General features: G+C 43.0%; 1 protein-coding gene and 1 pseudogene across 3 annotated transcripts; one reads left to right on the forward strand and one right to left on the reverse strand.

Annotated features, from left to right (window-relative positions):
• Positions 1–486: 486 nt before the first annotated feature.
• LOC139563213 (BTB/POZ domain-containing protein 10-like) lies at positions 487–14,654 on the forward strand. Of its 3 annotated transcripts, none has more exons than XM_071381604.1 (9): positions 487–664; positions 7,548–7,695; positions 9,257–9,474; positions 9,633–9,945; positions 10,141–10,243; positions 12,699–12,819; positions 12,957–13,154; positions 13,506–13,616; positions 13,725–14,654. In XM_071381604.1, the coding sequence occupies exons 3-9, from the start codon at positions 9,321–9,323 to the stop codon at positions 14,057–14,059; spliced, it is 1,335 nt and encodes a 444-aa protein (XP_071237705.1). In that variant the 5' UTR covers positions 487–664; positions 7,548–7,695; positions 9,257–9,320; the 3' UTR covers positions 14,060–14,654. The 3 variants fall into 3 exon arrangements, with proteins under 3 accessions (XP_071237705.1, XP_071237704.1, XP_071237706.1); XM_071381603.1 differs by having other exon boundaries at positions 9,278–9,474; XM_071381605.1 differs by having other exon boundaries at positions 9,278–9,474; positions 9,633–9,891.
• LOC139563212 (nucleolar protein 58 pseudogene) lies at positions 10,887–12,635 on the reverse strand (annotated as a pseudogene).
• Positions 14,655–15,033: the final 379 nt, after the last annotated feature.

The raw sequence follows: 15,033 nt of genomic DNA on the forward strand, positions 1-15,033 counted from the left end.
GCAGGGTGAGGGATCCTAAGAGGATCCCTGTGAGAAGGCCGAGGCCAATGGAGTGATAGGAATAACATGCTTCAGTAAGGTTTTTTTTTTTGGGCGTTCAAGGCCATGGTTGTCAATTGTACTGCAGGGAACGTAAATCATAGAGGATAGATAGGTGGCAGCTGCAAAGAAGTACTTGGGTGTATGAGATTTTACTGCCGAAGCGTTAGATGTTTTTGAATTATAGTGTCCCATCCTCCCAGACTGCTGGCCTGGAGTAGGATCAGATGGGGCCAAAGTAGTGGAATAGTGGTGAGGTTTTAATGGGTGTAGGGTTAGTTGGAAGGGCAATTTGTTTTCTCACAAAGTGTAAGGAATTCATACTCCAGAATAGTAGGTTGATACACAGCCAATACAGTAGGTGGCGACATGCACCTATGATATTTGTTTGCGGACTGCCAAGAAGAAGAAGAAGAAACTGGGCTATGTAATTATTATTATTTTTACAGCCAAATCTCGCGAGAGCGTCTGAGCAGCAGGGACAACATTACTTTTGCCTTTTAGGGGAAAATGCCAAACCAAGATCAATTATTTTACCAACGGATTGGATTGATCCTTTGAATTCCATGTATATGTTTTGTACAGGGTATACGATGTTAATGCGAGAATATTTATCATTTAAAAGGTAAGACTTGTTTTGGTGAATGTAAGTGTTCACATGTTTGAGCTAGCTAGTTTACTGGTAGTTTCTCTGCATATATAGCTTGTTGTAGCTAACGTAACTATTGATTGGTTATTGGTCAATCCCCTGAATTAATGCAGCTAGCTAGCTAACTTGACATGAAACTAGCTAGGTTTTGTTTTGTCCAGTTAGTTAGCCGACGAGTCAATAGCCAACTGTTTGCACATGATGTTTGCTCAGGTTAGCCACTGCACCTATGTGAAGTTTAGCCACAATAGTGGAATTTGCTGCATGCCTTCAAAATAAAAGTCCTCCATTGAAAGTGATGCAAACGGAAACAAATAGTGGTAATACAATTATTTGTTAATTTGACAAAAATAAATTCAAAAAGTTGAAATCGCACTGTGGATGTGTTAAAGTTCAGAATTGCATTGGGGGCATACCAACATGCACGGTACAGCCTTAACCCATTTCATGGAACCAAGATCCATAGGTAAGGATGTACATTGCAATATGAATGTTCAATACATAGTAGGTTGACTGGTGAGCTTAATGTGGCTCATTTTACAGTGGTTTCAGAGTCCTGTAATAAGAGCTACGTTGCACATTTATGTATAAACTCTTCAGAATGGTAATCTGTGGATGTCACTGAGTAGGCTGATACCCTAAATCCATAGGTATCAGCCTACTCTGTGACACCCACAGATTACAATTCTGAAGAGTTTATACAAATATTAGTGTAGTAGGCCATATTAGAGAACTTCAACTGTAGGAAATCACCTCACTAGCCTATTGTGCGTATTGACATTCATATTGCAATGTACAGCCTTACCCGATTTCGTGGACCCAAGATCCATAGGTATCAGCCTACTCAACTCTAATTTTTATTTGTCACATGCTTTTTAAACAGGTGTAGACTAACAGTGAAATGCTTACTTACGGCATAGAACAATTATAGAAACATAGTAACATGAGGAATAAACACACAATGAGTAATTAACTTGGCTATATACACAGGGTACTAGTACAGAGTCGTTGTTCAGGGGTACGAGGTAATTGAAGTAGATATGTACATATAGGTAGGGATAAAAGGGTCAATGCAGATAGCTAGTCTGGGTAGCTATGTGGTTAACTATTTAGCAGTCTTATGGCTTTGGGGGTAGAAGCCGTTCAGGATCCTGTTGGTTCCAGACTTGATGCATCAATACCGCTTGCCGTGTGGTAACAGAGAGAACAGTCTAACTTGGGTGGCAGGAGTTGTTGACAGTTTTTATTTTTTTAGGGCCTTCCTCTGACACCGCCTGGTATAGAGGTCCTGGATGGCAGGGAGCTTGGCCCCAGTGATGTACTGGGTAGTATGTACTAGAGGTCGACTGATTAATCGGAATGGCCAATTAATTAGGGCCGATTTCAAGTTTTCATAACAGTCGGAAATCGGTAATTTTGGATACCGATTTTGCAGGTTTTTTTTTTTTTTTTTACACCTTTATTTAACTAGGCAAGTCAGTTAAGAACAAATTCTTATTTACAATGACGGCCTAGGAGGGCCAGAGCGACAGATTTGTACCTTCTCAGCTTGGGGATTGTATCTAGCAACCTTTACTGGCCCAACGCTCTAACCACTAGGCTACCTGCCGCCCCTATGGATGTCCGGTACTTATTGAGGTTTTGGGGTCACGGTTTGGTTTGTTTACGATACAGCAGGAAATTGAAATGCCAACAGTTGCTGTAGTTATTTTTTGTTTATTTGGCAAAAGACTCCAAACAAAAGTCCAGCTTCTGTGACAGCATTCACAATGTTCCTGCATTGTCTGTTGTGACAGATATTTATTTTGGGCCTCTCAAGTAGTCTTCAGGGGTCCAAAGTGTTGGACCTGTTCCAAAATGGACCTGGGACTTTCCCACTCTATGCATAAATACAATTTTCAATATAAAGACTGAACGAACCCGAAGACAACTAGACCAGTTACGTATAGACCTGGTTGGATCTAAACCCAATCCGAGTGAGGAAAGCAGCAGAAAAGTAAATTTGTAAAATACTTTGTTAACCAGAGTTGATAAAGCGTGAGGGAGAAAGAGGTGCCGCTGTAGCAGATGGAGGGGTCTTGTGTGTGTACTGTGAGCGAGTGACTGGCGGAGGGAGATACTTAAACCAAGCCGAAGCGCGGTAGTAGACTAACCTCTAGCTTGTTATAGCTAATTTATCAAATATGATTACGTTGTACCTGTCCTGACTGCATCAAACCGATAAACACTAGCAGCTAATTGAGGATGCATGCACTTTTCACATGTGCTGACAGTATCAAACCAAGAAACACTAGTTAGCTAGCTAGGCTAATTGAGGATGCATGCACTTTTTACATGTCCTACAGTTACAAATATTACCTCCATTCAGATTATTAAGTAGCAGCCTAACTGTTGTCTCTTGGTCGTTGTAGCATATCCTTCTCATTTAACTTTTAATTCCATCTTCCATTGATTAAATATCTCCTAACTTGCTTTGCCACTCACGGAAGCTCTATGAATGTAGGGCCGCTTTGATGACTTGTGATAGCCCAAAAACAACAAGCTACACATGCCACTCTGCATAGGCTATTCTCGATGAGTATTGGTGACATACTATTAATATTTTGTCCACAACTCTGTCCACCGCCGTTGTAATCTACTGTGAAGTCAAAATGTTCCCAAACTGGAGATTTCAACGATGGTTTATCGACCCTACCACTCGCCATTGTACCGAAGTAGTTGCTGGCTGCGCCTCACAAAAGTATAGTTTGAAATATGCCAGTTAAGATTTTGATTACAATGTGCGCATATGCTCTAGTTAATGGAATAGCCTACCATGGTTTTTTCAAATCAGTTTTACTCGAGGCAGTGGCATACAACGCAGCATAGACATAGCCTTTATTAACATTTATTTTGTATGTACTGTATTTATTCAGGTTCACAGTGTGGACCAAACCAAGGACCCCATACCGAACATTTCAGTACGAATACGTGTACCGTTACACCCCTACAACCTATGTGTTGAACAATAATATTACAATGTATACCGTATCCCATTTCATGGACCCAAGAGCCATAGGTATCAGTCCACTGTGACACCCACGGATTACAATTCTGAAGTGTTTACACAACTAATATGCGCTATGACGCTAATATTTATCTTCAACTGTCCGAAATCACCTCACTATACAGTTTTTAGTCTCGCAGTAAGAGCTATGACGCTCATATTTGTGTGAACTCTTCAGAATTGTAATCTGTGGATGTCAGTCAGTTGATACCCCATTTCAATGACCCAAGATTCATAGGTAAGGCTATACAGTGCATTCAAAAAGTATTCAGGTCCCTTGACTTTTTCCACATTTTGTTACATTACAGCCTTATTCAAATATATATCTCATTAATCTACACACAACACACCATAATGACAAATCAAAAACAGATTTAGGAATTTCTGCAAATTTCTAGAAAAGAAAAAAAACGGTCACATTTACATAAGTATTAAGACCCTTTACTCAGTACTTTGTTGAAGAACTTTTGGTGGCGATTACACCCAAGAAGTGTATTTTCAGGTCTCTCGAGACGTTAGATCGGGTTCAGGTCCAGGCTCTGGCAGGGCCACTCAAGGACATTCAGAGACGTGTCCCGAAGCCACTCCTGTGTTGTCTTGGTTGTGTGCATTGTCCTGTTGGAGGTGAACCTTCTCTGAGGTCCTGAGCACTGTGGAGCAGGTTTTCATCAAGGATCTCTCTGTGCTTTGCTCCGTTCATCTTTCCCTCGATCCTAACTAGTCTCCCAGTCCCTGCCGCTGAAAAACATCCCAACAGCATGATGCTGCCACCATCAGGCCAAAGCACTCAATCTTGGTTTCATCAGACCAGTGAATCTTGTTTCTCATGGTCTGAGTCATTAAGGGGCCTTTTGGCAAATTTTACTGAGGAGTGGCTTCCGTTTGGCTGCTCTACCATGAAGGCCAGATTGGTGGAGTGCTGCAGAGATGTTTGTCCTTCTGGAAGGTTCTCCCATCTCCACAGAGGAACTCTGGAGCTCTGTCAGAGTGACCATTAGGTTCTTGGTCACCTCCCTGACCAAGGCCCTTCTCCCCCGATTGCTCAGTTTGGTCGGGCGGCCAGCTCTAGGAATAGTCTTGGTGGTTCCAAACCTCTTCCATTTAAGAATGATGGAGACCACTGTGTTCTTGGGGACCTTCAATGCTGCAGACATTTTTTGGTACCCTTCCCCAGATCTGTGCCTTAACACAATCCTGTCTCAGCTCTACGGACAATTCCTTCGACCTCATGGCTTGGTTTATGCTCTGACATGCACTGTCAACTGTGGGACCTTATCTAGACAGGTGTGTGCCTTTCCAAATCATGTCCAATCAATTGAATTTACCACAGGTGGACTCCAATCAAGTTGTAGAAACATCTCAAGGATGATCATTTTGAAACAGGATGCACCTGTCCCCTCCATCTACACTGATTGAAGTGGCTTTAACATGTGACATCCAATAAGGGATTATAGCTTTCACCTGGATTCACATGGTCAGTCAATGTCATGGAAAGAGCAGATGTTCCTAATGTTTTGTACACTCAATGCCTGTAGAAAGTCTACATACACCCCCTTGAACTTTTTCACATTTTGTTGTAATACAAAGTGGGATTGAAATATATTTAATTGTACTTTTTTTGTCATTGATCTACACAAAATAGTCTGTCAAATTGAAAAGAGAATTCTACAAAAATCATTGCATAAGTATTCACCCGCTTTGTTTAGGAGTTCAGAAGTCAAATGTGGCTTAACAAATCACACTAAGTTTTATATGTGAAATAATAGAGGTTGACATTATTATTTTTAATTTTTTTATGACTACCCCCTTCCTCTGTCCCACATACATACAGTACAAGTCAAACGTTTGGACACGCCTCCTTCCAGGGTTTTCTTTTTTTGTGCTATTTTCTACATTGTAGAATAATAGTGAAGACACAAACTATGAAATAACACATATGGAATCATGTATTAACCAAAAAAGTGTTTAACAAATCAAAATATATTTTATATTTGAGATTCTTCAAATAGCCACCCTTTGCCTTGATGACAGCTTTGCACGCTCTTGGCAAACTTTTGACTGGTACTGTATATCTGTAAGGTCACTTACAGATCAAGCACAGATTCAACTTTAAAGACCAGGGAACTTTTTAAAAGCCTCATAAGGAAGGACAGTGATGGGTAATAATAATAACAGATCAGACATTGAATATATCTTTAAGCATGGTTAATAATTATGCTGTGGATGATATATTAAACCAGACTAAGTCGTCATTCTGAACTGAGCTGCATGACAGGAAGGAAACTGCTTAGGGATGTGATTTTAAAACAGCTACGGCGTTCAATGGCTGTGATCTGAGGATGGATCAACAACATTGTAGTGACTCTACAATAATGACTTAAATGACAGAGTGAAAATAACAATTTAAATATACAGAATAAAAATATTCCTAAACATGTATATGCATTAAGGCACTAAAGGAATACTGCAAAAAAACACAGCAAAGGAATACATCACTGAGTTAACTGCCTCCTTATTTTCAAGCATGGTGCTGGCTCCAGCATGGTATGGGTATGACTTTTTCAGGATGAAAAGAAACAGGACTGAGGTAACCACAGGCAAAATCCTAGAGGAAAACCTGTTTGTCTGCTTTACACCAGACACTGGGAGGAGAATTCACCTTTCAGCAGGACAAAAATACAAATCTGCATTGGAGTTGCTTACCAAGAAGAACTGTATGTTCCTGAGAGGTCAAGTTAGTTTTGACCTAAATCTGCTTGAAAATCTATGGCAAGACTTGAAAATTGCTGTCTAGCCATGATCGGATGACAGAGTTTGAAGAATTTTGAAAAAAAGAATGGGCAAATATTGCACAATACAGGTGTGCAAAGCTCTTATGAGACTTACCAAAGAAGACTAATAGCTGTAATCTGTGCCAAAGGAGTTTCTAACGCCTATTGACTCAAAGGGGTGAATACCTATCTAATGAAGGTATATTAGTGTTAACATTTTCATAAATTCACTTTTTTTTTTAAGATTCTTCTTCCACTTTGACATTGGAGTATTTTGTGTAGATCGTTGACCAAAAAAGGACAAATTCTTTTCAATCCCACTTTGTCACACAAAATGTGAAGAAATCCAAGGGGGATGTAGACTTTATAAGTATGCCCCAATTACAATTCTGAAGTCTAATACAGCCACAATACGATTTCAACAGATTTTTGCATTATTTCGTCAAATTAACAAATTATTGTCTTTTGTTAAGATTATATAACAACATTTAGAACTTGTTTAACATTATCTAGTCCAAATATGGCCTGAGTCCGCAATTTGTATCCGTAATTTGTATCCGTTTGCATCGCTTTCAATGGGGGACTTTTATTTTGAAGGCTACCCGCAAATTCCACTATTGTGGCTAATCCTTATTGTGGCCAGCTTCACATAGGTAGCCACTGCCTGGCTAGCTAAACATATATATATATATAATATATATTTATTTTACAAGCATTCTAAATCATCTCTGCTATTTACTAGCTGGGACTGGTAACTAACTTAGTGCTGGTTATGTTGTGATCACATTAGTTAGCTGAGGTGCTACTGTCATCACTGTTAGCTAGCTAGTTAGCCACCATTAGCTAGCTCGTATTATTCGGGATCATCGTGACATTAGCTGGCGAGCAGCTGTGAAGAGTTAGAATGCGAAGGGGAACTGCGTTTTAGTTACGTATTCACTGAATGGATAACTAGCATTTATGTGAATATTTACAGCTTGTTTTGCTCTCCTGAATCAACCCAGTGAATTAATATATAACTCGACTCCCTTCGTCATGTCAGATTATGAATGGTGAGTAATCCGGGCTGGATGTCTCTGTGCACGGGTGATGGCAGCACGTCCACAGTCATATGATAGCAACTCAAGTGTCACTGAGAATTGGGAACGAAAAACAACCAACCGACCTCGCTAACTCTGCAAGCACTCGAGGTGAGGCAATTACTTTGTATTTGATAGTGTGTAAGATCAGAAAGAACTGACACTAACCAAGATAGTTGTCATTTCTGTGGAGGCATTTCACATCCATGATCATGTGTATAGTGCTATAGGTATAGTCCATCCTATTATAGGCTAGACAGATGTTTTTCAGCATAGTCACACACTCATTGTGCACTTCTTTACTTTTCTATATATATTTTTTGCAAGTATTTTCTTATAAAAAAATATATAAAAAGCTCTGCGTTGTTGGTTAAGGGCTTGTTGGTAAAGTCTACACCTGTTGTATTCGGCACATGTAACAAATACATTTTGATTTCATAATGTTGACATTGACCATTGTGATTTACAATGAAGGCCTGGTTAATCTTGAGCCCAACATCATAAAAGACTACTCTTTTTATCATGACTGTAAAGTCAGATGGGCTGTCATAACTCTCCCAGTAGTCATTATTTTAAAAATCCACTGTCATGACAGCGCTATGTACACTTTATAACAACAAGTTTAAAGTGTTTGCGAATGGTCTATGACCTTTACTGGCTGTTGTTTTGGCAGAAAGAAAGTCTTTGACATTTCTTGGGTCATTGTAGTTCAGTTATTTAAGAGTCCCTAGAGAGACTAGCTACCTAACTTCCAAAGCAAATTCTTTCAAAAACAGTCCTTATTTTTCCTAACTTCTAAGAACTGATGCAGAACATGACCATGCAAGTGTGTCTTTTGGCTTCTCTCCAAACAGGAACGTTTGCCTTTTTATACTTCCATGGCTCACTGATGTGATGTGCCCTCATATTAAAGGAACAGACGTTATCCTATACAACACTCTGCTTTTACTGAATCTCTGGGACAATATGTTCAATATTTCAATACTAAATGGGAAGCTATTACTCATGATTGTAGGCCTATATAGGGACGCAATCATTTTGATACTGCTTTTAATGTCTTTTCCCTTTAAAAGATGTACCAATAGACAAGTGGTCCGCCTGCACTAAAAGGGATTCTGCTTTTGTGCGTGTACATTCGTCTCCTTCCATTCTGTCCAGTTATTCTTCTTGGGTTAGATGGGCTGCTTCTATGCTGTCTGTATTTTTTAATTGTTTTATTATTATTGAGTATTTAAAACATACAATATACTTGCAGTGAAGCCGCTCAACAACTACATCACATTAGTAGTCCTCTTACAGACTCCCATCCAGAGCGACATACAGAAACAACCAGGGTCAACGCCCTGCTCAAGGGCACGTAGACAAAAACGTGACTGTGACAGTATGGTCCAGTGCGGTGTTGTTATAATTACCTCTAGAGGTAAATACTGGTTCTAGTAAAGCCCTGGACCATACTGTCACTGCTGACAGAGGTCCTGAGTGTCTCTACGGTTACAGCAAACACAAGATTTGTGACCTGCAATCTGTAATAATACATTAGGGGAAGAAAGACAACTGTGTGTGTGTGTGTGTGTGTGTGTGTGTGTGTGTGTGTGTGTGTGTGTGTGTGTGTGTGTGTGTGTGTGTGTGTGTGTGTGTGTGTGTATATAGTTTAACTGCAATTAGTATTTAGTGTGCTTTCTGCTCTGGCCAGCGCTCAGTCGCATGCATCTCGACTAGAGGCAGACCTGGTGAAGATGAGCCTGCATGGTGCTAGTGGGGGCAGTGACCGCTCACGCGACCGCCGCCGCTCCAGCGACCGCTCCCGGGACTCGTCGCACGAGAGGGGAGAGGGCCAGCTCACCCCTTGCATCAGAAATGTCACCTCGCCCACCCGCCAGCACAACAGCGGTGAGTAGAACGTACTGCGAACACTTTCACACAGTCTCCTAAAATAATATTTCTAAGAGAACATGTTGGATTCTAATGTTGGCATGTAATAGGAGTAGTCTGTGAGAAAGGTCAGTCGTCATGCCAGTGAGTTAGTGCCTCTCTCCCTCCACCTCCAGACCGTGAGAGGGACGGTGGCTCCAGGCCCAGCAGCCCCCGTCCTCAGAGGATTTCCCCCAGCAGCTCCAGTAGCAGCGGGGTGGTCAGCAGCCGTAACAGCAGCCTGTCCAGCACTGAAGGCTGCTTTAAGAGCCTGGGAGTGGGAGAGATGGTGTTTGTCTATGAGAATAGCAAGGAGGGACTGGGCACGGGCCTGGGTACCCGCAGCATCCGGACCTCAGGCTCCGAGAGGGTCACTCTTATTGTGGATAACACACGGTTTGTGGTGGACCCTTCAATCTTCACAGCACAGCCCAACACCATGCTGGGCAGGTAGGGCTGACCTCATTGTTGTACTTTGTTATGGTAAAATCATCGATCCATATCAAGTTTTGTTTTACCAGTATGGTTATATGAGGAGGAAGTAACCTACATGGGTTTTTTCCTTTAGCTTTTTTATTTTTTAACGCTGAACAACACTGAAGTGTGACCCCTGTGAAATGTGACCTGTTTTGTGGTTTCTTGCAGAATGTTTGGATCTGGAAGGGAACACAATTTCACACGGCCCAATGAAAAAGGAGAGTATGAAGTTGCCGAGGGCATCAGCTCTACGGTGTTCCGAGCCATCCTGGTCAGTCAATAGCACTGTATTACCAAGTACAACACTCCCTTTTACTAGCTTGGTCAATTATTGACTGTTTTTACTTTTTTTAAATCCTTGATCTAGCGTAGCCGTTGCTAACCTTTGCTCTTCTGAGCCACAAGGGGAGGGGCAGCCTGCTACGCATAGTAATCCTGAATTGATTAACTTATTTGTTGATTGTCTGAAACTTTGTAGCTTAATTATATAGACAACAGAAACATTTACTTCAGGCTATAGAGTCAACCTCAGACTGTTATTATAGAGTAGATGCCATGAGTTGTCCACTGAGGCTATGAATGTCCTGAGAACAAGTACAATAATCAATACCACTGGCTGTAGGCTTCTGATGTGAAAATGGAGGATGGGATTGATACATGTGGGCTGTTGTTGACAAACATGGATCACTCTGGCCTCAGAGGCACAGCACTTGTTTTGAAAGATGCACCATTTTATTTTTGCATTTGCAAATCTATATCCATGCCCAGCTCAACTGGCAGTAAACTGATATCCGTACGTAGGGGGGACGGCATTGGCCATTTTGACCATTTTAGGAAGGGGGAGCTGATAGTGGGCAGTCTCTGTAATTTACATTTTTACATTTAAGTCATTTAGCAGACGCTCTTATCCAGAGCGACTTACAAGAGAGCGACTAAAAGTCCTAATATAATACAGTTTCTCCCCGACCAGATTATTCTCCCTCTTCCTCCTTCACCTTTTTCTTCTTCTTCTTCTTCTTTGACGATTCCTCTGTGGGAGAGACGGGCGCCTCCTCTTCCTCTACGTCCATCGCCTCGGCTTTCTTGGACTTCTTTTTCTTCTTCTTGGGAGTTTCTCCTGCTGCCGTTGACGCCTCTGGTTCTTCCACCGGTTCTTTTTTGGGTTTCTTGGGTTTGACTGTCACCGGTGTGGCCACCTCTTCCTCCACCTCCTCAAACTTCCTCTTCCTGGAAACAGGGGAGGGTGGAGTCTCCGGAGGGGTCGTACACCTTCACGTCACTCTTGTGTTGGTATTTGTCAGACTTCGCCATGGCTTTGCCTGTTCCACTGATTCTTCTGATTCCCTTCTCCTCTAGGTGGCGTAGCCTGGCCTCCAGCTTGGCGCGGTTCTCAACTCCCATCTCAGCGTTCGTGTCCTCTCCCAGGGCATCGTAGCGGATCGCCAGAGATGCTTTGGCTGCCAGCATCCTGGAGATCTTGCCCTTGTTCTTGGCCGAGGTCTGTCCCACCAGAGAGGCGTGGTAGATGAGCCCATATTTGGGCGTGTCTCTGCGCGTCTTCAGGGCTCTGAACAGGGCCTTCTCTGCTCCCAGGATCTGGACTGTGGAGGCCGGGTGCTTGGCCAGGTTCAACAGGGACCCGGCATGCGAGATGAGCCGTGCCCCCACCAGTTCCCCCACCATGACAGTCAGGTTGGGAGCGATAGCCATCATCCTGTTCTTCAGATAGTCGTACAGCTGGGTGCGGTACTCCGTAATATCTATCACCTGGTCACACAGGTGCATGATGTTGCCGATGTCCTCCTCGGACACCTCCGTTCCCATGGAGATCTCTGCGGCCAGTTTGACCTCTGCCTCCACCTCCTCGGGGAGATGTTCAGACAGGTCAGTGGTTGCCACGTTGGTACGAGCCCCTATCTTGCGGACACTCTTGCAGTAGGCCAGGTTGTCAGTGATGATCTTCCCCACCTCGGGGAAGTGCCAGCCGTACCACTCTCTACAGCGCATGATGTAGTTGTTGAGCTCCTTGTCCAGGTCATCCAGCAGAGAGATAGCTTGAACTATCATGGTATCCACTTTGTCAGGGCTGAACTTCAGCTTGTAACGGGACAAACTGTGAGCCAGTCCCAGAGACATGGCGCTGATCTCCCGGGGGGGCAGCCCAGTGATCAGGGCCTCCATCTGTGTCCTGATGCCTCTCATCAGCTCTGCCACCGCAGGGCTGTGGACACAGCTCAGGTTCAACTTCTCCTTGATGACGCCCCCCAGCTTAGCGTCGCTGATGGCCAGCTGTTCATGAGCTTCTTTAGCCACCACTTTCTTCAGGATCTTCTTCAGACTCTTCCCCATCTTCCCTTCCGTCATGGCAGTGGCCGCTGCCAAAGCCTCTGTTGTGTCCTGGAATTTCTCAAAATGCTTCAACTTCACTACTTTGTTGGCCTTCTCCGGCGTTTCGAACTCCTTCCATAAACTGTCCACCTCCTGGAGCTTTGACTCATCTAGGACTTTAAATATTGCATAACCAGCAGCGGTTTCAAATAAAACAAGCATCTCTGACGCTTTTTCACCGTTTAAACCCGAAACAAAACGCTCTCCTACTGATCCTTCGCTAGTCGCAGTTCCAATAGAAAAGTGTTCCACGCGGTGATCTGTGTGCCTCACCCGGAAGCACGTCCTCATGTAATGGCTGCCTTTTGTGTTTTCTCTGTTCACTCTCTAACTGGCAGGATTACTACAAATCTGGGATAATCCGTTGCCCCGATGGAATCTCCATCCCTGAGCTGAGGGAGGCATGTGACTATCTGTGCATCACCTTTGACTACAGCACCATCAAGTGCAGAGACCTCAGTGAGTACACCCCCTTTTTACCCTTCTTGACCTGGTAGGTTTCCATTAAACTGATGAAAATGTTCGTGGAAAGTTAGTGTGTTGGTTTGCGTCTCTGAACTGCTGTCTCCTGACTGACCATGTCCCACTGTCCCTAGGTGCCCTCATGCATGAGCTGTCTAACGACGGTGCCCGGCGTCAGTTTGAGTTCTATCTGGAGGAAATGGTTGTGCCTCTGATGGTGGCCAGCGCCCAGAGCGGAGAGAGAGAATGCCACATCGTGGTGCTCACTGATGACGACGTAGTGGACTGGGACGAAGAGTACCCACCACAGATGGGAGAAGAGTACTCACAGAGTGAGTCAATACACACACACACTCTCCACCCACCCCTATTTGACCTAGATATTTTGTGTTACATATTGATATGTAGACTGTGTGTGTCGTTTTTAAATGTAAGTAGTTTTGTCCTTGAGCTGTTCTGGTCTATTTATGTTCTGTATTATGTCATGTTTCATGTTCTGTGTGGACCCCATGTAGAGTAGTTTCGGCTTTTGCAACAGCTAATAGGGATCCTAATAAGATACTTAATACCAAAAATATGTTCTTCCTAATTAGTAATCCCTGCCGTGGATTAAACTGTTGTTCACTTACCTAAAGGGACTAACTTAATTGACACTGCTTCAAATTTTTATTTTCTCTCTGCAGTAATATACAGTACAAAACTATACCGGTTCTTCAAGTATATAGAAAATCGAGATGTTGCCAAATCAGTTTTAAAGGAGAGAGGACTGAAGAAAATAAGATTAGGCATTGAAGGTAAGATGCTGATTTTATCATGTATTTGCTGGGGTTCAGAGCAAAAATGTAAGATTTCGATTCAGCATTGTGAACTCACTGGCTGTTGTCTGCGCCATGTATTGGTAGGTTACCCCACGTATAAAGAGAAGGTGAAGAAGCGTCCTGGTGGCCGTCCTGAGGTCATCTACAACTACGTCCAGAGGCCTTTCATCCGCATGTCCTGGGAGAAGGAGGAGGGAAAGAGCCGCCATGTTGACTTCCAGTGTGTCAAAAGCAAGTCCATCACTAACCTGGCTGCAGCTGCTGCAGATATCCCCCAGGACCAGCTGGTCAACATGCACCCTGGCCCTCAGGTGGACGAGCTGGACAACCTCCCCAACCAGCCCCCCAGCGGACCCCAGTACAGCAACAACTACAACAACGACCCCGGTGACCCAGATGCCCCCTCGCCCGCAGTCTGAGGACTGCCCCCTCCCTGACACCTCCCTCCCCAGCGTACCGCAGCATGGAGCTAGAGGAGCATCATAACCATATTGCCTTGGCACCTCCTCCGCAGCCTTAGAGCCTCAAGGATCTGGTCGACTGTAAAAACCCTATAAGGGACTAGACTGGCAAAAGGGCATATTTCTCTTATTTCTTAAAAAAAAATACTTGACCAAAGGAATTTATTTTTCTGTTAATTGTTTGAAATAAATTTAGCAAACCCAATTATTTTGTAGTTATTATTATTAATATATTATTTACAATGGTTATCGGGCTGGTGTTACTGTGTTCTCCCCCTGAGTTTTATTTCACGTGCAGTTCTGGGCATACTTCCTGGATGGCAAGACTAGTGAATACTGTAACTGTTTGGGGAACAGATGCAGAGCGTGATGCCTGGCCATGGAGAAAAGCCTCTGATTTCATCACCATTCAGTGGAAATTACTGTTGAATTCCCCTCAGATATACTTTGAATCATGTAATGGTTGGGTTGGTTGACATCATAGAATTGGTAATGTGATGCTGTGCTCTGTGCTCCCTAAATATTCAGCATGACATAAAGACATTCAAATCACTACATTGTATTGTTTTTATTCTTATCATTATGCTTATTATCCATTAATAGCACTTGAGTTGAAAGTGGTTACTTTCACCTTATCCCTCTATGTAGAGCCCGCGATGGTTTTATTTGGCCCCCCACAGTTTCTGAGCAAAAATCATTTGGCAGAAAACACCAGTTATTTTAATTTTGGAAATCTGTTCCCAAGTATTCCCACACATGAGAGACACGTGATCGTATACAAATTTAGGCAAGGTTTGAAATGATCATGTTCTTGTCAAATATATCTGTTTGGGATTCTTGCGGTCAAATTGCAGTCTACAAATGATTTGTAATTATGTTCTGGCCCCCCGACCATCCACTCACAAAAACATCTGCCCGAGGCTGAGTCTAGT

The sequence above is a fragment of the Salvelinus alpinus genome, chromosome 33, assembly GCF_045679555.1.
Source record: "Salvelinus alpinus chromosome 33, SLU_Salpinus.1, whole genome shotgun sequence".
Lineage (NCBI taxonomy): Eukaryota > Metazoa > Chordata > Actinopteri > Salmoniformes > Salmonidae > Salvelinus > Salvelinus alpinus.

Excerpts from the sequence above, each read along its gene's own strand:
- LOC139563213 (XM_071381604.1), top strand. The coding sequence starts at position 9,321 with ATGAGCCTGCATGGTGCTAGTGGGGGCAGTGACCGCTCACGCGACCGC. Across the intron at positions 9,475-9,632 it reads CACCCGCCAGCACAACAGCG|ACCGTGAGAGGGACGGTGGC; the intron begins GTGAGTAGAACG and ends CTCCACCTCCAG. Across the intron at positions 10,244-12,698 it reads CGGTGTTCCGAGCCATCCTG|GATTACTACAAATCTGGGAT; the intron begins GTCAGTCAATAG and ends TCTAACTGGCAG.